Source organism: Denticeps clupeoides, chromosome 3 (genome assembly GCF_900700375.1).
Source record: "Denticeps clupeoides chromosome 3, fDenClu1.1, whole genome shotgun sequence".
Lineage (NCBI taxonomy): Eukaryota > Metazoa > Chordata > Actinopteri > Clupeiformes > Denticipitidae > Denticeps > Denticeps clupeoides.
This window is the reverse complement of record NC_041709.1, coordinates 7,494,720-7,516,562: the sequence shown is the minus strand read 5'-3', so window position 1 is coordinate 7,516,562 and position 21,843 is coordinate 7,494,720. Positions and strand designations below refer to the sequence as shown.

Sequence of the window (21,843 nt, the reverse complement as noted above, 5' to 3'; positions counted from 1 at the left end):
CATTATGTGTCAATATTTGTGTTAAAGTATATCTAAATAAAACTTTAATCATGTATAACTTTACAAATGTTACAAATGCATTTTTTTATGGTAAACTTTTAGGTTTAATCAAAAATGTGCACATGGGATTACAGATCCTGCCTTTTTTCAGTGGAAGGGACTTTATTCATGTGTTAGGGATTAGCATCTGCCCTCATTAATCCTTTCAGTGGTGCCCCATTACTGCCCGCTTCATGACCCCATGTTGAACATATGTCTTACATTTCAGTTTTACTTGAAGAGTTTGGATTTAAGATAACTGTCTAGATGTTTCAACTCCACTTGTCTGTACAAGGGCTCAAGTCTCAGGCCACAGCAATGTTAACAAAATCATGTTTACACACATGAAGTTCTGGACATCACCAGAAGGATGTAAAAGGAACAATGGGCAAACACGGCCAGAGCATGTAGGATCAACTTGTTGGTGCTGGTCTTACTTTTTCCTCTTTATTTTCCTCTTTGAAATTCTCACATTCCTGTTACAACAGGAGTCTGGCAGCAGTGCGCATATCCACACACATTAGCAGATATATTACAGGTGATTATTATAGCTATGGCTATAGCTGTTGTGCCAACTGGAAAGCAGCTGTGGATTGTTTTCTGATTTTCCTGCATGTACATGTGCTGAATAGGTTGTTTCTTGCTGGATAGCACACCTCAGGCCAATTCCTGAGTGTGACAGCATCTCATGGCACGGCCTCCGTTTGTGTGGATGGTGGCTTGATTTGCCAAAAACATTTGGAAGACCGTGGCTTAAAATGTGGCATAGGCAGTAATATGGACTGAACATTTCAAAAACGTCCCGTTTTTGGCATAGTGGTGATAACAGTGCCTTGCATTCTGATCTTGATGACCAAAATGAAAAAAAGGTTTATTGAAATATATACATTAGACAAGATGAAAAAACAACCATGGTAACGTAATTTGTGGTCTTCCTGTATGCTATATTACATATTTATGCTGTTTTTAAAGAGGCAATGTCCTTGATGCCTGCAAAAGAATTTAACTTAAAATATGTTTTCTTTCTATCTACGGGTTTTTACAGATAACGCCTGTTTTTGAGATCCCAGATTGTGCTCTCTGTATCTTTTGATTATAATTTTTTTACCAGGAACTACCCATTGAGATAATGTGTGGCAGTGTGTAAGACCTTATAAGGTTTTGACCAAAGTGTTCGGGGTATGCATGTGTTTGCCTGCCCTGTAGAACTTTAGTCAAACTAAAGTCTGTAAATCACAGGAACACGCCCACAGAACTCAGGTTAGAACAAAGGCCATTCTGAGTTAAATTTGTCTGGGGGTTTCTCTTCACATTGTGGAAGCCAGGTCATTTCCAGATTTATATTACTTTATAAGTTATATATAAGTTATTTGACAATATGTTGTCATTATAGTATTCTTCATCAGTCTTGTACAACCAATGTCAGATTTTATCATGTAAATGTGGCAGTTGGGTCAGTCACTAATTCCAACCTACCTGTGCCAGTTAACATTTACAGAATTTATCAGACGCCCTTATCCAGAGCGGCTTACAATCTGTAGTTACAGGGACAGTCCCCCCTGGAGCAACTTGGGGTTAAGTGTCTTGCTCAGGGACACAATGGTAGTAAGTGGGATTTGAACCTGGGTCTTCTGGTTCATAGGCGAGTGTGTTACCCACTAGGCTACTACCACCCAAGGACTGTGTGGCATGGAATACTTTGTTCAGGTGGGCCGGGGAACAGATAAAAAAATGTGGTCAAGCTCAGCATCTTACATTTACATTTACGGCATTTATCAGACGCCCTTATCCAGAGCGACTTACAATCAGTAGTTACAGGGACAGTCCCCCCCGGGAGCAACTTAGGGCTAAGTGTCTTGCTCAGGGACACAATGGTAGTAAGTGGGGTTCATAGACAAGTGTGTTCCCCTCTAGGGGCAGTGGTGGCCTTGCGGTTAAGGAAGCAGCCCCGTAATCAGATGGTTGCCGGTTCGAATCCCGATCCGCCAAGGTGCCACTGAGGTGCCACTGAGCAAAGCACCGTCCCCACACACTGCTCCCTGGGCACCTGTCACTGCTGCCCACTGTTCACTCAGGGTGATGGGTTAAATGCAGAGGACAAATTTCACTGTGTGCACCGTGTGCTGTGCTGCTGTGTATCAATCACTTCACTTTACTTTACACTACTACCACCCTACCATCTAAAAAAAAAGTAAAGTGAAGCGAATGTCAATGTGAAACACTGCAGCACAGCACACAGTGTGAAATGTGTCCTCTGCGTTTAACCATCACCCTTGGTGAACAGTTGTTTATTTCTGAAATAATCCTGGCTCTAAGCCTCACTGAAGCCGGTCAGAGAATCTCCTGCTGCAGCAGGTGCACCTCGCAACAAGAGGGCTCCCTTATTCCCCGGGAACGACGAATAGAAAACCTATCGGTGACCATGCAATGACGTCATGACGTCAGGGCAACATGGGCGTGCGCTCAAAACAAATGGCCGATGCCCCTGAAGCCTCCTCCACCACGATGCCGTCCTGGGCAACCGCCCATGTCGCCCATATCAAACACCGCCACGGCTGTAAACATGACACAATTTTACTTACTGTACAGCAATGTTGCAGCACAACAACAAACACACCAGCAACAGCCACTTCAGAGTGATAGAAAACACATAGAAATAAAAATAGAAATAAGATTGCATTTAGGGTTTTGAATTAAATGAATGGGTCACGCTTTCACTATGCAGTAGTTTTATGTTTAAACATTCTGTCGTTCTGGCTCAGATTTTCAGATCGCAGTAAAAGAACCAAGACCTTACCTGTGGAGGCTTTAAGCGTGAATTTCCCCTCAGAAGCAAGGCGGGGATTTGATGACGTCACAAACGACGCCCACCACCACGGGCAGACAGGCTGCCTCCTATAACTTGTGTTGTGTCTGCTTTCTGCGGGCAAAAACTTGTCTCTGTTCCCGCGTGAACATGGAGGAAGTTCTGGTGAAGGGGCTCGGCGTACTGCTTCTAACACAAAGTAAGTTTTTCCACTGAATGCGTTTTCAGAGTGATCGGTCCGGCTCTGTGCACCTTGCAGCTCAGTGCGCTGCGCTGCTCTGAAGACATGACACTTTATACTTTTACATGATCCCTGACTTTATACATTACAAGATGCCTGACTTCATACATTACATGATGCCTGACTTTATACTTTTTACATGATGCCTGACTTTATACTTTCTGCATGATCCCTGACTTTATACTTTTTACATGATCCCTGACTTTATACTTTTTACATGATCCCTGACGTTATACATTACAAGAGGCCTGACTTCATACATTTCATTATGCCTGACTTTATACTTTTTACATGATGCCTGACTTTATACTTTTTACATGATCCCTGACTTTATACTTTTTACATAATGCCTGACTTTATACTTTTTACATGATGCCTGACTTTATACTTTTTACATAATGCCTGACTTTATACTTTTTACATGATCCCTGACTTTATACTTTTTACATAATGCCTGACTTTATACTTTTTACCTGATGCCTGACTTTATTCTTTTTACATGATGCCTGACTTTATACTTTTTACATGATGCCTGACTTCATACATTTCATGATGCCTGACTTTATACTTTTTACATGATGCCTGACTTCATACATTTCATGATGCCTGACTTTATACTTTTTACATGATGCCTAACTTTATACTTTTTACATGATGCCTGACTTTATATTTTGTACATGATCCCTGACTTTATACTTTTTATATGATACCTGTCTTTATACTTTACATGATGTCTGACAGTTTTTGCTAAGACTGCTGTTTGTTACAGTACTGGTTGTGATTGTGATTGTGAAATGTGATTGTGTGCATACTTATGATCACCTCTGAATTCTGAACCTTGACTGCGAGCAGAACACACACTCTGAGCCAGTTCTCATGCCTTCCTGTTCGGACAGAAACCCCGTGTAGTGTCACAGCGGGACTAGACTGGGTTATCCAGCTTACTGACCATAAAGCAGCCACTGGAGTGGAACGGCATTGGAGCTGAATCTGCAGCATTAGCACAGTCAGTAGTGGGGATCTGTCTTTCCCTGCACACTCTTCTCCTACGAGCCCGTGCAGACTCAGGCTTGTTTTAAACTAAGAACTTCTTTGTTGACAGCAAGGCAGGCCCCTGCCTGGAATTTCTGATTCCAGTGCGACAGATGGTGGAACGCACTGGCCGGGCTTATAAGAGACCTTAGTCATGTCGGCCATGTCAAAGGGCAGCCCTTTTTTACTGCACACATCACACATCATTTCTGAAACGGCATTGTTTTTTGGAAGTTCTAGGAAGGAAGCGTTGTCCTCCATGACTCCCACAGTTTCTGTCTGGACCAGTAAATAAATTAAATGAGTTTTGACTCAATATGGTAACTGCAAAAATGTTTACACCATTTGCTGTACCAACATGCAGCATCAGTCGGCACTGTTCACTCCATTCTGCTGATGTTTGCAGAGGTTCTCACAAGCTTCCTCCGCAGTTTCATTGAGGAAGAGGTGACTTTACGTTTATATCTGGAGGTGTGGTGTTACTGTGAGATCACCTTAGTAAACACAGGAAATGGGCTTGTTGTGAAGCATATTGACCTTAGCTAGTTCTGAAATGTACCTTGCAGTTCATTTGCTTCCGAAGGCCCCTTTTGTGGAAATTGCATTACTTTTTTAGTAACTTCTTGTAACATGCTGCTGGATTTCAGCTTAGCATAATTACATATGAATAAATAATAATAATAAAAGATTTTCTTGCAAAGGTCTAGCAGTCATCACAAAAATATCCCTAATCACAAAATGCCAGTCGCATGGTGAATGTAGGCAGAAAGTCATCGAGAGGACGGACTACTACACGTGCTGATAACTATTGTTTGTATCCATGGGCTGCTCTAATTGAAGCCTCAGTCTTTGAAGCCGCTGTGTTTATCTGTAACCAACCATTGTAACCTACATGTCTGTGCTTCAGCCTCTTTACCTGAGCACACATCGTGCTGCAGCATGCTTCAATCTGATGGGCCGTGAGGCACTCGGTTCCAGGTCACAATCTGTCTAGTGTTAATGCATGTACAAAACTGAAATTAGGCAGCTTTAGGCAGTTTGTTTCATGTCTTTCCCTTTAAATTAGGAATTTCTATTCATATTGTTGGCTTCAAAGCTACAGCTAGCTGAACTGAAGAAATACCAATTAAATAAATAATCATAACATGTGAGACAGAAACTATAACATTGGCATCTTATAACATCTATAACATCTTTATAACATCTTTTTTTACATTCTCTTGTACCTGTGCTTGGTGTTCTGCAGGTTGGGTCACACAGGATTGCCATGGATTTAATGTTGGGACAGTGGGAGCCAAGGTGTTCACTGGCCCAGCAGAAGAGCAGTTTGGTTACAGTGTTCAACAATTCAGCAATTACCAAGGGAAATGGTAAGTATTTATGATACAGGGTCTGCACTCTGTACAGGACTGAGCATGATCATGTGCTGAAAAGTGTTTTGTAAATGCATGCACAGTTGCATGTTACTTAGAACTGGAATAGTGACGTTGCATCTTGACTGCCTCCACGATTAATCTACTCTCCGCAAACTTCCTGTTCTCTACAGTACAGACCATCCCACAGACAGTGTTTGGAGAATTTTTGTTTTCTCCAGAGACATGACACTTCCTTTCTCTTCATTCCCTTTGCAAACAAACCATTTCAGTAAATGCTACATTTCCTAGTGTGCTGTAACATGATACTCGGCCACATAGACTAAGGAAGTGCCTGTAAATCGGCAGACACACGCAGCAATTAAACAGAGTGCCATCATTTTTCAAGACCCCTGTCAGGATTGCCTGCAGCTGGGCTCCACACCGGAACCCAATCCTGACGCCCCATAAATGCCGGAAGTTTCCGCCCGTTCGGGGTCGCTGGCATTTTCGTGAACTCTATGCACGAACTTGACCTTGTTTGGTGTTATGTGTTTTGAGTTCTGGCAATCGCCACACGCCTACGGGTTTGTTTATGTTCTTTATTTAAGTTTAAATCGTTTTCGGCCACCGCGCCAGTCTTTATTTGTATTTCTTTGTTTGTTATAATAAAACCCCCGTTCCCAGTATGTCAAACCTCTGCGCTTCCTTCCCTCGTAAGTCCGTAGACGTGACAGAATGCCAGCGACCCCCCAAAAGCGCAGAGGTAGAAAGCAGAGGAGAAGAAACGCCGCGAAGGACGCAGCCCGGCGCGGCGAACGCGGACGCCAGGGGAGAGACGCGCCGCCCGTTCTGGTGGAGCGTTTTCTCCCCGAGAAGCCGTGGTACGCGGCGCCGGGTGATGACGTCACCCCCGGGAAACTCCGCGAAACCCGGAAGCGACAACGTCGGCGGGTGAGTGGGCGGAGCGAGGACGTTGGCGTCGGCAGCAGCGAGGAAGTGACGTGGGCAGCGAGCGCAGAAGATGCGACCCCCACGATCTTCGCCATGTCGAGCCAAGAACTCTGCGCTCTGCTGGCAAGGCTCCCCGTGGACTGGGACGACACGGACGACGACGAGAGCACGGGAGACGAGAGTTGGGCTCCGCCCATCGCACCAGTCTGCAATCGTCGCGAGGTCCGTGGGGACCCACGTCACTTCCAGGGGGGTGAGAAGCGTCAACGGCGGCGTTCGTCCAGCGAGGAGGTGGGCAGGCTCCAGCCCGAATGGCCAGAGTACTGTCCCTGGGAGTTGATCGCACCCTGGGTCCAGGATGTCCGCAGGGTGGACGACCCTCTGAGTCACAGGTGGGAGGACACGGATGACGAAAGCGACAATGACGTGGATTTTCGTTGGGCAGTCGGGGCCGGGATGGCTCCACCCAGCGCGCGCGTCCGAGATTGTCGCGACATCCGTGAAGATCCACGTGACTTCCGAGGGTATGAGGTCGACACGGACCAACACGAGGATGACGCCGATTGGGCAGTCGGTGCCGGGATGGCTCCGCCCATCGTGCCCGTCCATGATCGTTGCGAGGTCCGTGGAAACCCACGTCAGTCCCAGAGGTGCGACAACAGTGAGGAGGAGGACAGCGATGTGGGGGTAAGCTGGTGGAACAGGGCAACAGGAGGTCGCCAGCCAGCAACTGCACTGCCGGAACTGCCTCACAGGGAAGATGCCCTCCCAGCTCCAGTCGCCGACCCGCCTTCCCTCTGCTCGGACGTTCCCCAGCTGAACGGCAGCGCATCACCAGCGCCCCCCGCATGCTGGAGAAGATGTCCACCACCCCCCACGCCACACGCCCACCACCATCTCCAGCGACGTGCCCAGCCCCGTGTGGGACAGCCAAATGGTCCCAGGACCCTTCAGTGGGGCAGCAGACACTGATGAGACCATCACCATCCTCGCGTGTCTGCTTGGGTCAGCATGGGGCTGGAGCACAGCCCTCTGGCAGCAGGGAGAGACAGACAGCAGTTTTCGGGACTTCCAGCAGAGACTGAGGGCGGAGTTTGATCGGCCAGAGCCTGAGCCATGGATCGAACTCTGCTCCTCCACCACGTCCAGCGCCAGTCAGGATCCGGGGCAAGAAGACCAAGCACTGGCGGGCGACGAAAAGATCGCACCTCCCGAGATCCTGGCTGTGCCCCCTGAGGAGGTCCCGGAGAGCCCAGAGAGGGAGCCAGACGACCCTCTCTTCTGTCTGTCTCTGTCTGTGTGTGTGTGCGTGGCATATGTGTCCGTATGTCGCCCCCACTTCCCCTCTTTGTGTCCACCAGATGGCGACCCAGCCACGGAGCCGAACCCCAGGGAGGAGGTTCCTGACCCGAATGTGCTGGTCCAAGGCGAGGTGGACAAGCCCCAAGGTACCCCTAAGTCCAGCCGGGGGGGGTGCTCCCCCAAAGAATTTTTTGGGGGGGTGCAGTTCGGGTTGGGGACTCCTCCTGAGGGGAGGGTAGGTGGGGAAGCGATTGAGCTGGGTCCTCCGGTAGCCAGTGAGGAGGGCGGGCCAGGCATGGGCCTGCGTCTGCCTCCAAAGGGGTGGAGCGCCATAGAGCCCCCGGGTAGGCATGAGGACCCAGCTGGGACAGGCAGGAAGAGGGCCTGCTTGTCCCAACGGACGCAGAAGGGGCTAGCCGGATGGTCTGGCAATGCCTCCCCCTTGGCACCAGGGCCGGGCAGCGAGAGGGGCTGCATAGTCCCAGAAGGCACCAGCCTGGGGTGCCTGGAACAGTCGCCGGAGGTTCTGGGACAATCTCCCTGCGCGGTGCAGGGGGTGACACAAGATGTGTCAGAGGAGACGTGTGGAGACAGGGCCCACACGTACCCAGATGGATCGGCCCTGATTATTGTGTGCAGGTACGAGGGTCCGGGGCCGCCAAGCGGGACCACGCCGGGGAGCCAGGCCGAGGGTCCGGGGCCGCCAAGCGGGACCACGCCGGGGAGCCAGGCCGAGGGTCCGGGGCCGCCAAGCGGGACCACGCCGGGGAGCCAGGCCGAGGGTCCGGGGCCGCCAAGCGGGACCACGCCGGGGAGCCAGGCCGAGGGTCCGGGGCCGCCACGCCTGACCACGCCGGGGAGCCAGGCCGAGGGACCGGGGCCGCCACGCCTGACCACGCCGGGGAGCCAGGCCGAGGGACCGGGGCCGCCACGCCTGACCACGCCGGGGAGCCAGGCCGAGGGACCGGGGCCGCCACGCCTGACCACGCCGGGGAGCCAGCCCGAGGGACCGGGGCCGCCACGCCTGACCACGCCGGGGAGCCAGCCCGAGGGACCGGGTCCTCCAAGGGGAGGATACAGCAGGGCAGGAGCCCTGTGGTTGCCGCCGTCCGCCCCGCCGCCTCCACTGATGGTACTGTTGGGGCTCCGAGGACGTAGCCCTTGGAGGGGGGGCTCTGTCAGGATTGCCTGCAGCTGGGCTCCACACCGGAACCCAATCCTGACGCCCCATAAATGCCGGAAGTTTCCGCCCGTTCGGGGTCGCTGGCATTTTCGTGAACTCTATGCACGAACTTGACCTTGTTTGGTGTTATGTGTTTTGAGTTCTGGCAATCGCCACACGCCTACGGGTTTGTTTATGTTCTTTATTTAAGTTTAAATCGTTTTCGGCCACCGCGCCAGTCTTTATTTGTATTTCTTTGTTTGTTATAATAAAACCCCCGTTCCCAGTATGTCAAACCTCTGCGCTTCCTTCCCTCGTAAGTCCGTAGACGTGACAACCCCAAACGTCTGCTTCTATGGAAATTATATTTAATGGAGCAGCAATTGTAGTCTGCCCATTTGTTCGTCTCAGAGCATCTTCTTAAAATTAGAGCTGCCTTCTACTGTGATACAGTCAAGGTATAAAAATGCAGCTCATTTAATCTCAGTCTAGAAGAGGGGTGAATACGCAACAGAACTTTATAAGGTATTCCCAAACATGTTGCATCATACGCCCGGGTCAGAGTTTCTTTGTTAAATGAGCCACTTCCTGTGACACAGTGGGCTGTTCTTGAGACACAGGCAAACATGGACTCGGTGACATCACTTCTCTTGCAGGCAGCACAGACCTTCTCTGTGAATCATGCATTATCATGCATACGTATGTCTTACCTCACTTCCCAGAAGAGTGTCTGTCTCAGAAGATTGCACAATTCCTGTTCTATAAAAAAGTGACTTTTATGCCAGGTACAATAATTCTGAAGTATTTTGACCAAAGTCTTTGCATTGCATTAATAATTACTAATCTCAGACAGACCAAAGCTATGTCAGATGAAAGACTAAAGACTACTGATCTGGTAAAACATATCAGTAAAGATAAGATGAAATTTTGTGCCACTTATGGTACTAATAAAGGAATATTATCCAATATCTATAAGTGTAATGATCACACATCTGTATGAAATATACTGCACTAGAGTTTTTTATGTTTGGGGACTAAACTGATAGTGACCCTGCTTCCTGTTGTCTTTATCAGAGTCCTTAACCATTTTAGGAAGGTTCATTTCTTGCCGGATGTATTGAGTCAAAGTGCAGTGCACCACTGATAGGAATGTAGTGTTTACTCTCAGAAGAGTATTTTTGTGCCTTTTATCTGGAAGGTGTGGTTAGCTCTAATGTGTATAATCGAGTGAACTCACAGTACACCTACACACACTGGTATGACTTACAGTGTCGTTCTGATGCTCATATCCTGCAGAGTAATCCAGCTATGGTGATTACTTGGATTTCTGCCTTAAAGAAAACTGTCATGTAACACAATTATTACAGGACCAGTGGTGGCCTAGCAGTTAAGGAAGCGGCCCCGCAATCAGAAGGTTGCAGGTTCGAATCCCGAACCGCCATGGTGCCACTGAGGTGCAACTGAGCAAAGTACCATCCCCACACTGCTCCCAGGGTGCCTTTCATGGCTGCCCACTGCTCAACAAGGGTGATGGTTAAAAGCAGAGGACACATTTCATTGTGCGCACTGTGTGCTGTGCTGCAGTGTTTCACAATGACAATCACTTCACTTACACTCCTGAATTATAATACAATTGTCTGTATTGGAATAAATAATAAGTTAATAATATTCAAACATATGTTTGATATTATGAGCAGAATTATTATTGTTGTTTTTGCATTTTTGTTAGTGCAGTGCTTCACAATTTAAATACATTTCATCTCAGAATAACCAGTACTGGTTGCTGGCTTCCCTCCTGATGATATTCTATTGTTGCATTAAGAGTGGTGAACAATCAACAAAGAAAAGCAGAAACCTCTACAGCATTTTACTACATTAGTGGGACAAACTATCATGTCCCCATGTCTAGGAGTCAGAGACAGCGACAATACAGTGACAAGCCGGTGTTGGACTGCACTAGCTCGAGCCCACTAACACGGACAAATGCCACAAAGAGAGATCCAGTATGGTTTTATTCAGTGAAAATCAATGTACCATATTGATCAAGGAACCACAGGGCAGCACGAAACATGACAACAGGACGGTAACGGGAGCAACATCACCAGTCATTCGCCCCTCCTTCCTGCTGGTACACCAGACTTCTCCTTTGATAGTTCGCATTGATCACTCAGCTAACCACATCCATAGGGGCGGCCACAACTCCACCAATGCTGGAAGGACGCGGTCTGCTCTTGACAGTCCTGCAGAAATACACAAGACAGACAAACAGACCTGCCTCGCAGGGCAAAAACCTGCATCAAAAATGTCCAACATTTGCTTGTCAGCAAGAGACTATTTCAGAAAAGGCATAAAAAAGTAATGTGCTGTGGCATGATCTAAAGCAGGTCATTTAATCCAAGAATTTATATAAACCGATGCTGAGTAATGTGCTCGCTGCTGGTTTTTAACAGTGAAAGCAGTTTCACCAGTTCCAAATCAAATTCAAGATGCATATACCACCTTCCCAAATTATGACAGATCAATTAATGCAGAAAGTGTGGTTGGCAAAACTGTTACTAACAATTGTAGTTGTATTGTTCCTGTAATTTATTATTTGATTTATATTTTTTAGGTTGTTGGTGGGATCTCCTTTGAGTGGACTTCCTAGTAATAGGAAGGGGGACATTTACAGGTGTTCTGTCTCGGGTACTGGATCCAGCTGTGATAAACTAAATCTGCAGAGTAAGTTGGATTCAATAACAAACTATTGAAAGATCTGAACATTTTATGAAGCTTTGTTCTGATACAATTAAATTTTTCTTTAGACTCAGTCAACATACCAGATGTCAAGAATGTCAATGTCAACATGAGCCTAGGTTTGACTCTCACTCGGACAACTAATGACAAATTCATGGTAAAGTGCAGAAGTAAAATAGCAAAAATAATCTTTCTTTCTTTATATAACCAAGCAGCAGAATTGTCCTTGGACATGGACTTATTTCTTGCACCACCAGTGAAATGTTTTGTCTTTTTTCAGATGTGTGGCCCTCTGTGGGCACAGCAGTGTGGAAATCAGTATTTTTACCCTGGTGTGTGTGGCATGGTCACCCCTCAGTTTACTCTCCTCTCTGCATTTTCCCCAGCTGTCCAAAGTAAGATCCTTTCAGCCACAACACTTGTCCTGTAGCCAAGTAATAGTATCCCAGTGGGTAACATGCTTGCCTATGAGCCAGATAACCACAAAAGTTTGCAGGTTCAAATCACACTTTCTACCATTGTGTCCCTGAGCCAGACACCTGACCCTGAGTGCTGAATTTTGTACTTACTCACTTTCCATAACCACTTCCAGCTCATGCCAGGGCACACACACACACACAGACACACACACTTACACTCACACCCACTGTGAGGGCCTGCAAATTCAAAGGTCCAAGCTGGGATTTGAACTCCCACCCTTTGAGGTGTGAGGCCATGCCGATAACCGTCACACCCTGGGTGAGTCCCTGCCTCCAATTTCCTGGGATGGGCTCTAAGTGGTTATGAAAAGTGAGTGAGTGTGGTCATAGGTGACATAGGTGAATTACAAAATCCCAGCATTTTAACAGGGGTGTGTACAGTTTTTCACTCTACTGTATGTTCTGTTTATTGTTTTAGAGCATGTTGGTATGTTCTGAATTAATTAATATGAATATAAACTCGTTTGGTCTCTAGCTTGCGGAGGCCCAATGGACATAGCTATTGTTTTGGACGGTTCCAACAGTATATATCCATGGCCACCTGTTGTTAGATTCCTCACTGAACTAATAAAGAGTCTGGATATTGGACCTACTACCACTCAGGTAAGTTTCCCATCATGTATGTATTTGTGTTATTATAAAAAAAAAAAAAAAAAGTGAAGTGATTGTCACATGTGATACACAGGAGTACAGCACACGATGCACACAGTGAAATTTGTCCTCTGCATTTAACCCATCACCCTGAGTGAGCAGTGGGCAGCCATGACAGGCGCCCGGGGAGCAGTGTGTGGGGACGGTGCTTTGCTCAGTGGCACCTCAGTGGCACCTTGGTGGATCGGGATTCGAACCGGCAACCTTCCGATAACGGGGCCGCTTCCTTAACCGCTAGGCCACCACTGCCCACCACTACATTATATTTTTTTATTTACTTTTGATTTGTTTTTTTGTTGTTGTTTTTTTAGGTGAGCGTCCTACAGTATGGAGAAGTTGTGTCGGTTGAATACAAACTCAATTCATATAAAACAAAGAACACCATGCTTGCCGCGGCACAAAAAATATATCAGAGAGGTGGCCAGGAAACTAGGACTTTCACAGCCATACAGCATGCAAGGTACAGAAGCAATGATACCTGTGCAAGCTTTTAATAGTTCTCTGTGCACATGAAAGTGCACAATATTTTTATATTATAGGTTTGACAATATGCTAATCAAAAGGCAGAAATTACCACAGCAGTTGTCCGTTTTTGTTATTGATTAGAACATTGTAATGACAATTTGTCTCTGTTTCTACACTTGTCTCTCAGACAACAGGCATTTCTACCAATCAATGGAGGTCGTGCAGGAGCCACTAAGGTTATGATTGTGGTGACGGATGGTGAATCACATGACCGGGATATGCAGGAGGGAGTGATTGCTGCTTGTAATACAGACATGATCACCCGCTTTGGCATTGCTGTGAGTGAGTGGCAATGAAAGATATGTTACATATTATCTGGACCCCTCGCTCAGTATGCTAATAATATTTTGCACTTTTTCCCAGGTTCTTGGCTACTACAACAGAGAGGGCAAAGATGCCAAAGACCTGATAGCAGAAATAAAATCCATAGCCAGCTCCCCACCAGAGAAGTACTTCTTCAATGTGTCTGATGAGGTGGCTCTATCAGAGATAGCAGGAACACTAGGAGACCGCATTTTTAACATAGAGGGTATGAGTGAATCCTTTCTCCCCACTCTATATTCTGTATGTCTCATAAGGATAGTTTCACTTTCAAACTTCGGAGACGGTGCACACAGACTTCACAGTTTAATTTTGGTGCAGGCTCTGGAAAGGAACTCACAAAATCAACCTGTATGTCCCAAAACCCTTCACACGCATCAAAACTGCTGTGCTTATTGTCACCTCCCATATCGTGCTGTGTTTGTGTACCTGCAGGAACAGGCAAAGGGGGAGATTTCAACATGGAGTTTTCCCAAGTTGGTTTCAGTGCATATCAGACCAGTAAAGAGGTACCTTGCTTATATCATGCCTCACAATTTACCCTGCTTTTTCACTCCCCTTCACTCCCTGTAAAGTCCACATTCTCCACAGCTGGTGACAAACATGACATTGTTACAAAGGGCTTTGAAATGGGTGTGTGTTTCCGAGGCTGCTTTACAGCACATTGTTTTTGTGTGCAGGATGCTCTGGTGCTGGGAGCTGTAGGAGCTTATGGCTGGACTGGAACGGTGGTTCATCAAGCTGCTCAGAAATTTAACATTTTGCCAAAGAACATTTTCGAGAGTATCCTGGAGGACCGAAACCACAGTTCATATCTGGGTGAGAAAAAGTAAAAAAAAAAAAAAAAAAAGAAACAGGAACTGTACTAATGAAATAATGAAATCAATCTGGTCTGACCATGGCTCTTGTGCTCTTAGGTTATTCTGTGTCGGGACTGACAGATGGAAGTGTTGAGTACTACGTTGCTGGGGCTCCTCGGACCAAGCATGCTGGACTGGTGGTGGTGTACACCATCAACAGCAAATCAGAGCCACTCATTATAGACATACAGAGAGGAACTCAGGTAACAGAATTTATACCTTCTCAGTGATTAATTTACCAACAAACATTTGAATTTGTAAGACTGGTCATATGTTAGTGTTGGCTGAGAGTATGGTTTTATTGCTGTATAGACACATTTTGTTCTCTAGTGACTGAAGACAACATGCTCAGGTTCACATACTTCATAAATAAAACTTTCTAAATCAAACTGGGAGGTGGTTGAAATGCTGTGATCATTCCTGACTCCAAACCCCCCTGCCCTTTTTTTTTTTTTTTAGATTGGCTCATATTTTGGCAGTGTGCTTTGTCCTCTGGATGTGAACCGAGATGGTGTCACCGACGTGCTGCTAGTTGGAGCACCTATGTTCATGACCGAGCAGAAGAAGGAGAGAGGAAAAGTGTACATGTTCTCCATTTCCAAGGTGAGTAAGAAGCAGGTCGTTTTTTAAATTATTTCGAATGTTGTAGTACATGTAAGATATATCATAAATAGTTACATTTGCTTTATTTCTATGTTTTGCATTTGTTTAGCCAATACAAGAAATTAGATGAATTTACAGACATTTAGTAAATAACGACTGCCTGCTGGCTCTCCTCAGGGAATACTAAGTGACCAGGGGTCTCTAGAAGGTCCCTCCCAGACAGAGAATGCCCGGTTTGGAATGACTATTGCAGCTGTGCCTGACCTCAATGTAGATGGCTTCAAGGATGTGGTGGTTGGAGCACCTTTGGAAGACAGCAACCATGGAACCATTTACATTTACTATGGAGATGGCAGAACTGTCCGGCTGCAGTACTCACAGGTTTCCATAAAATCTCCAATTTTGCTTCACAGAATTTTTATAATCCAACCACCAAGACCATTAAATTATTCACATTTTATTCTTGGCAAGAGAAATAAAATTACTTGATGAATGAATACATAACTGTCATTGCTATATTTATTGAATTTTTAGTAGTTGTGGTTGCCAGTCTACAAAAACTTCTCTCAGACAGATGAAATGCTCACTGAAGTGCAATTTAACAGTTAATGTTCCTGTGATGTTCTTACATGGCCTAGAAAATCCTTGGGAAGGCAGTAGACCAGACGCTGCAGTACTTCGGCAGATCTGCGGATGGCAGTGGAGATCTGAACGGTGATAACATACCAGATGTCTCTGTTGGGGCTCATGGGAAGGTGGTGCAGCTCTGGTGAGTCTTACCTCGCCTGATCACTTTTCAGAATGTATTCTCTCCTGCCTTAACTTAATTAATGTCTCCATTTGCCCATAAATCCGTCCATCCACAGAACCATAGAACTGGACAAAATATTTACTTTTTTTCATGGCAGGTCAAGAGGGGTGGCAGTGGTTACAGCAAAAGCCACATTTGCACCAGACAAAATCAACATCTTGAGCAAAAACTGTCATTTGGGGGGTAGGTTGGTGTTCTGCTTTGAGGCCACTGTGTGCTTCAGTGCAAGTTTTAGGCCCACACCACAGGTCGGACCAGTTGGTAAGTCCCCTCTTGGTTTTTGTTACAAAAAAAATATACAAAAAAACAAATATAAAGGGCATGTAAAGTAAGTTACTTTTCTTCTTTTTTTATCTGTAAGCTATAAAATACAATCTCACCCTGGATGCCGACCTTCAGTCATCAAGAGTGAGTTCTCGTGGTCAGTTCGGTAACTCAGAGCGCAGTCTGGTGAAAGACACTGTTGTAGATGCATCACAGGCATGTGAAAGCCATACTGTTTACGTGCAGGTAAGTGATGAGAATTTATGAGAATTACACTGTATGCATTATTTAATGATCATGAGGAACAATGTGGGACATAACCTTGATGATATGTTGTGTTCGCTGCCCACAGGACACACCAGACTTTGTCAACTCAGTCACTTTGCGGGTCGATGTGGCTCTCCAGAAGCAAGATGCGAGTCCTGTGCTGGATGCGTTTGCTCCAAATGCCTGGGAGTTCTTTGTGAGTGACTGCAGCAAAGGATCTCTTATCATGTGTGCTATTTTAGAATGATAAATCACTTTTCTGGTTCTGTATTTACCCTTGGTTTAGATCCCCTTTACAAAGGATTGTGGGACAGATGAAGTGTGTGAGTGCAACTTAGCGCTGAGTGTGGTAAGGAGTGGGGAACAATCAAGGTATGAATTCAGGCAGGAAAGCAGTTCATTTCAGATTCATTTGTCATATGCAATTTTCTCACAGGGTCAATGAAATGTGTTGCACAAGAGCCAAGATTCCTTGCTAAATTATTGCTAATTATGCATAAATGTGCATGTCCATGGATGTCCATGAGAAAATGACTTACACTGTATAAATGACATGTATAAAAAAGATATATAGCATGTAGCACAAGTAATGTAAAATAGTGAAAAGGATTGTAGCACAAGTGTAATACCAATTGAACAATGAAGAAAAGTATGTGTACTACTGTACTATGTATGTGCAATAATAATAACAGCAATAATAAAACAGTAGTAGTAATAGTACAAATATAAATAGCAGAAAACAGCAGAAAGCAGAACAGAGCTACAGAAATAGCATATGATGAATTTCCACTACCAAAAAAAAATCACACTCACAGAAATGCACTAATTACTTTGTTTTTCTGCCGCCCTTTGTAAAGTTAATATGTAAGCATGAAAAAAAAAAACGAATTCAAAGAGGCAGACTTTACTGGGGCCCAGTTGCATGTGAACTGTCTCAGTAGAATTCTTTATGGCTTGTGGTTTATTCTAGTTAATCCAATGAACGACATTTTTTTCTATAATTTCTGTATTACACTGTTTGTTCCTGTCTGCTTGGTTAGGTAATGTGGAGAAACTGTTTTTAGCTGTTTTAAATATTCAATCATACAAAAAAGGAGGACAGACAGCCCTAGCACTATTTTTGCCCTATATAGTCCACTAGCAGATGCGGTTAACACCTTTCTTCTTGTTTGTGATAAAGTCATTTGCATTTGGCACTGTCATCCAAATGTGCCTCTGTTTGTTTCCATATTCTGTAGTTCATCTCCCTTCGTAGTCAGCCCCACCAGCAGACGTCTCTCTTTCAGCATATCTGTGAATAACAGGAAGGAAAACTCATACAACACCAGAGTCTTGGCCACATTCTCCAACAATCTTTTCTATGCATCTTTTACTCCACCGGTATGTATATGATCAAATGATTGTTTCAGAAATTAACCAACACTGAAATAAAATGTGTGCCAGGCCTTTGGGCTGCACTCAGGAACAATAAATTCAAAGTTGTAGATATGCACCAGGTACTGGTGGTGAACTTGTGGTGTTCTTTCTGCACTTCAGAGTGATGGGACTGAGGTAAAGTGCACATCCACTGCTGAATCTCAAACCCTTTCCTGCCAGGTGGCCTACCCGGCCCTTAAAAAAGACCAAATGGTACGTCTGCAGTAACACAAGACAGCAATAACACATTTGAGCAGTGTTGAGGTCCAGCTAAAAACTTGACCACTCTTGTCCACAGGTAATGTTTGAGGTTCATTTCGACTTTAATCTGGATAAATTACAGAAGGAGGCTCAAGTGAGCTTTGAAGCTCAAAGGTATGGTCTAAACATTCCTAAACAGTTTTCTTTCTTGCACCAAGTTAGATTTATATCCTATTTATTTTCATTTTTTATCCCTATAACAGTGACAGCAAAGAGGAAAACCCCACAGATAACAAAGCACCCATCACTGTCCCTGTACTGTATGACTCCCAGATCATCCTAACTAGGTTTGAGGATAATATGCACACTTCCATAAAATCATTATGAAACAGAGATACACTTTTGGACACATAGACATTTAATGCGATCTCTTTCAGTGAAACCAACATTAATTTTTATGTGGTCGACACTGAGGACACGTTTAAGACTACGGTTGCAAATTTCAGTGACATTGGCCCAGAGTTCATTTTCACAATAAAGGTAAAACAGTTCTTATTCTTACAAGGGAATTCTAAATCTAAATATAACAGACATGTGTTGAGAACTTTCCTCTTAAATTCCTTATAGGCTACCACAGGTAACTTTCGAGCTGGTGTGGTCTTTCTCAACGTATTACTTCCCATCAAAACAACTCAGGGGAACCCACTGCTGTATGTGACTGGGGTCAAGACCGCGCCTGTGAGTCAAAATCAGTCCCACGGTCAACTGAACTGATGGAGGATGGAGCTTAATAATTTCTTTATGCTTCTCTAGGATGTGGATGTGAACTGCGATGTGACTAAGCTGATAGACCCGGAGAACATCAGTAAAAATCCGTACACATTGACCTTCTCCAAGCAGAGTTTCAGAGGCATGGAGGAACTGGTATGTGCCTTTTGGGAAGTTTCTAAAACAAATTTTCAACAGCACAAAACTTTTAATAATGCAAGAAATAATTTTACAGGATGTAATATTTTCAAAAGTATGAATTATAATATGCCTAATTTGAAAATACAGGATATAATAAGAACACACTGTGAGGGACGTTTTGCTTTCTGCTTGCCTTTGGCATGGGCATGTGGAATCTAACAGTAACGTCTCTCAGTAAATCTCGGGCTAGACTAGTTTGTAAAGAGGACATAATACAAAGATCATCTTTGATAATATATTCATTTAATTCAGTTTGTTTCTTAATGTGGAAAATTGACAAAATGTACAACTCCAGTATATATTGCTCTGTCTACAGGACTGTAAGACCTCTACATGCCATACAATGAAATGTGTCCTCAAAGATTTAGGAATCAAGAGAGAGTATGTTGTAAATGTTACAACACGGTTGTGGACTGGCACTTTCGCCTCAGTAAGTACAGCTTGCCATCCAGTCCCAAATTAACAAGTTGCATTTTAAATGATTATTTACATGACTTAAGAAAAAGAGCTATTTATTCTCATCTCATCATTGAAACACACAGTGTTCTTTTCAGTGTTCTCCTCCCATTTGTGTCTAGTCAACATTTCAGATGGTTTCTCTGATCGTGGAAACTAACATGGAAAGCAACAATCCTGACTTAATCATGATCGCTCACAAACACTTTAAGGTACTACCAGCACTCACCTCACTTTCCAGACATGATCATAGTTTTTCACACACACTTCAGAAATGAATACTGTGAAATGAATTAAGTTAAAATGGTAGTAGGGTGGTAGGAACCAGAAGACCCAGGTTCAAATCCTTACTTCCATTGTGTCCCTGAGTAAGACACTTAAACCTAAGTTGCTCCAGGGGGGACTGTCCCTGTAACTACTGATTGTAAGTCACTCTGGATAAGGGCGTCTGATAAATGCTGTAAATGTAAAATGAATAACGAGCATTTTATATAAGTGAACCATGAATGCTGTTTACAGAACGAAATCACCGTCAGTAAACCAGGTGAAGTAGGAGACATTCCCATGGGTGTCATCATAGGAAGTGTGCTTGGTGGGCTCCTCCTGCTGGCTATTGCTGTCGCAACTCTGTGGAAGGTACCGTATCTTAACCGAAATAGGTCAATTATCAACAAAGTGTAGCAGAAAGCATGTCTACTATTTAAAGATGGTGCATGAACCATTTTATTTGGCCTTTTATTTGGCCAAAATCAATAACGCATGCTTACAAATATTCAACAATATATGTGTTCCTCCAGCTGGGCTTTTTTAAACGCCAGTACCAGCAGCTGGCCAAAGGTCCAGAGGAAGAGAGGGAAAATGAGGAACTCCAGGGTGACGCAGCCTGAGGGCCATGTTTCCTTCATCAAGACAAAACAAGAGATCATTGCAGAGGCCAGTAAAACTGGGATTCTTATGGAAGCCATCTTGTGTAATGCGCATTGGGCAAACACAATAGCTGGGCTCTGTGGTTCGGCCACCATGGTGCGAACCATTTGACCTCTGACCTGGCAGACACTGAATAATAAGACCTCTATGCAGGCATGGGGAACTACTGTATTTTAACGTTAAACACTTTCAAGGTTTTAAAGGTTTCCTTATCTATATTAAGGTGGTTATTTGGCCAATCAGTGTTTCCACAAAAACATTTTTTCTATAATCCTTATGGCTGTGCACCAGGGTTGTCGCTACATGGGTTAAAAAACAATTAGTAATGGGTTAGTAATAATTCTATTGGCCCATGACTGGACAGAGGCTAAATTAAGCTAAAATAAGGGCTATGGTGCTGTGCAGAAGGGCAAAACCATTATTAACCCTTGTAATAATTAGAGCAGATAAATATTTTCTGAAATCTTTGGTGTCATATGCTGGCATATGAGGAGCTGTATACAAGTAAAAATGTAATTTATTTTTTTATGGAAACCATTTGGATGTAATAAAATGACCATACATTTGAAAAAGAACTCCCATTGAAAAAAAGCTTAATTACTAATAGCAAATATACTAAGTCAGCACTTTCTATAAAAAGAGTAGGTAAGAGTGAAAAATTGTAAGGTATTGATTGATTACTCGACAGCAGATGTACTATGGTAACTCAGGGTTTCTTTATATATTATGTTGTGGGTTAGATCTCACAGATCTAAAATATAGTTTAGTTTATGTGTAAGATATCAAATAGGGTCAGATTCCTGTTCATGGATTAAGCCTAGTCCTAGACAAAAATGTTTTTGAATGAAAAACTTCACTTACAGTATTCAGACCCCCTTAAATTTCACTCTTCGTTATATTGCAGCCATTTTTTCCTCATTAATGTACACACAGCACCTCATATTGACAGAAACACATTGCAGATTTATTAACAAATCACATGGTCTTAAGTATTCAGACCCTTTGCTCAGTATTTAGTAGAATCACCCTTATGATTTAATGCAACCGTGAGTATTTTTGGGAAATATGCAACACATTTTTTACACCTGGATTTCGGGATCCCCTGCCATTCCTCCTTGCAGATCCTGTCCAGTTCTGGCAGGTTGGATGGTAAATGTTTGTGGACAGCCATTTTTACTTTACTTTAATTTACTTTATTTTATTTAGCAGACGCTTTTATCCAAAGCGACTTACAATAGGAAGACACCAGCAATTCTCGTTCGATTTCTATAGAATATCGAGTTTACAAACTAAGAGCCCTGATAAGGCTTAGACTTGTCAGTGAAGAGCATGCTCGGAGATTGTTGGGTGCTAGACTAAGAAAAATTATAATGTATTTATACATTTTGTATTTGTTTGTGCAATGTGTACGCATGTGCGTGTGTAAGTGTTAGATTTGTCTGTAATATTTTTGGAATAAGAGGGTTTTC

The 21,843-nt window shown here is 44.2% G+C and overlaps 1 protein-coding gene across 1 annotated transcript; it reads left to right on the top strand.

Annotated features, from left to right (window-relative positions):
• Positions 1 to 2,928: 2,928 nt before the first annotated feature.
• Positions 2,929 to 21,602, top strand: itga2.2 (integrin, alpha 2 (CD49B, alpha 2 subunit of VLA-2 receptor), tandem duplicate 2). Its single transcript, XM_028974509.1, has 30 exons — positions 2,929 to 3,044; positions 5,365 to 5,488; positions 11,500 to 11,609; positions 11,693 to 11,781; positions 11,905 to 12,019; positions 12,579 to 12,706; positions 13,066 to 13,214; positions 13,407 to 13,557; positions 13,643 to 13,808; positions 14,036 to 14,109; positions 14,281 to 14,419; positions 14,518 to 14,663; positions 14,920 to 15,063; positions 15,241 to 15,444; positions 15,702 to 15,832; positions 15,972 to 16,135; positions 16,236 to 16,384; positions 16,491 to 16,601; positions 16,692 to 16,777; positions 17,644 to 17,785; positions 17,942 to 18,034; positions 18,120 to 18,196; positions 18,286 to 18,369; positions 18,460 to 18,562; positions 18,650 to 18,760; positions 18,836 to 18,946; positions 19,308 to 19,421; positions 19,570 to 19,659; positions 19,967 to 20,083; positions 20,245 to 21,602. The coding sequence occupies exons 1-30, from the start codon at positions 2,996 to 2,998 to the stop codon at positions 20,332 to 20,334; spliced, it is 3,561 nt and encodes a 1,186-aa protein (XP_028830342.1). The 5' UTR covers positions 2,929 to 2,995; the 3' UTR covers positions 20,335 to 21,602.
• The last annotated feature ends 241 nt before the right edge of the window (positions 21,603 to 21,843 follow it).

Excerpts from the sequence above, each read along its gene's own strand:
- itga2.2 (XM_028974509.1), top strand. The coding sequence starts at position 2,996 with ATGGAGGAAGTTCTGGTGAAGGGGCTCGGCGTACTGCTTCTAACACAA. Across the intron at positions 14,420-14,517 it reads AAACCACAGTTCATATCTGG|GTTATTCTGTGTCGGGACTG; the intron begins GTGAGAAAAAGT and ends TTGTGCTCTTAG. Across the intron at positions 18,370-18,459 it reads TCCCAGATCATCCTAACTAG|TGAAACCAACATTAATTTTT; the intron begins GTTTGAGGATAA and ends GATCTCTTTCAG.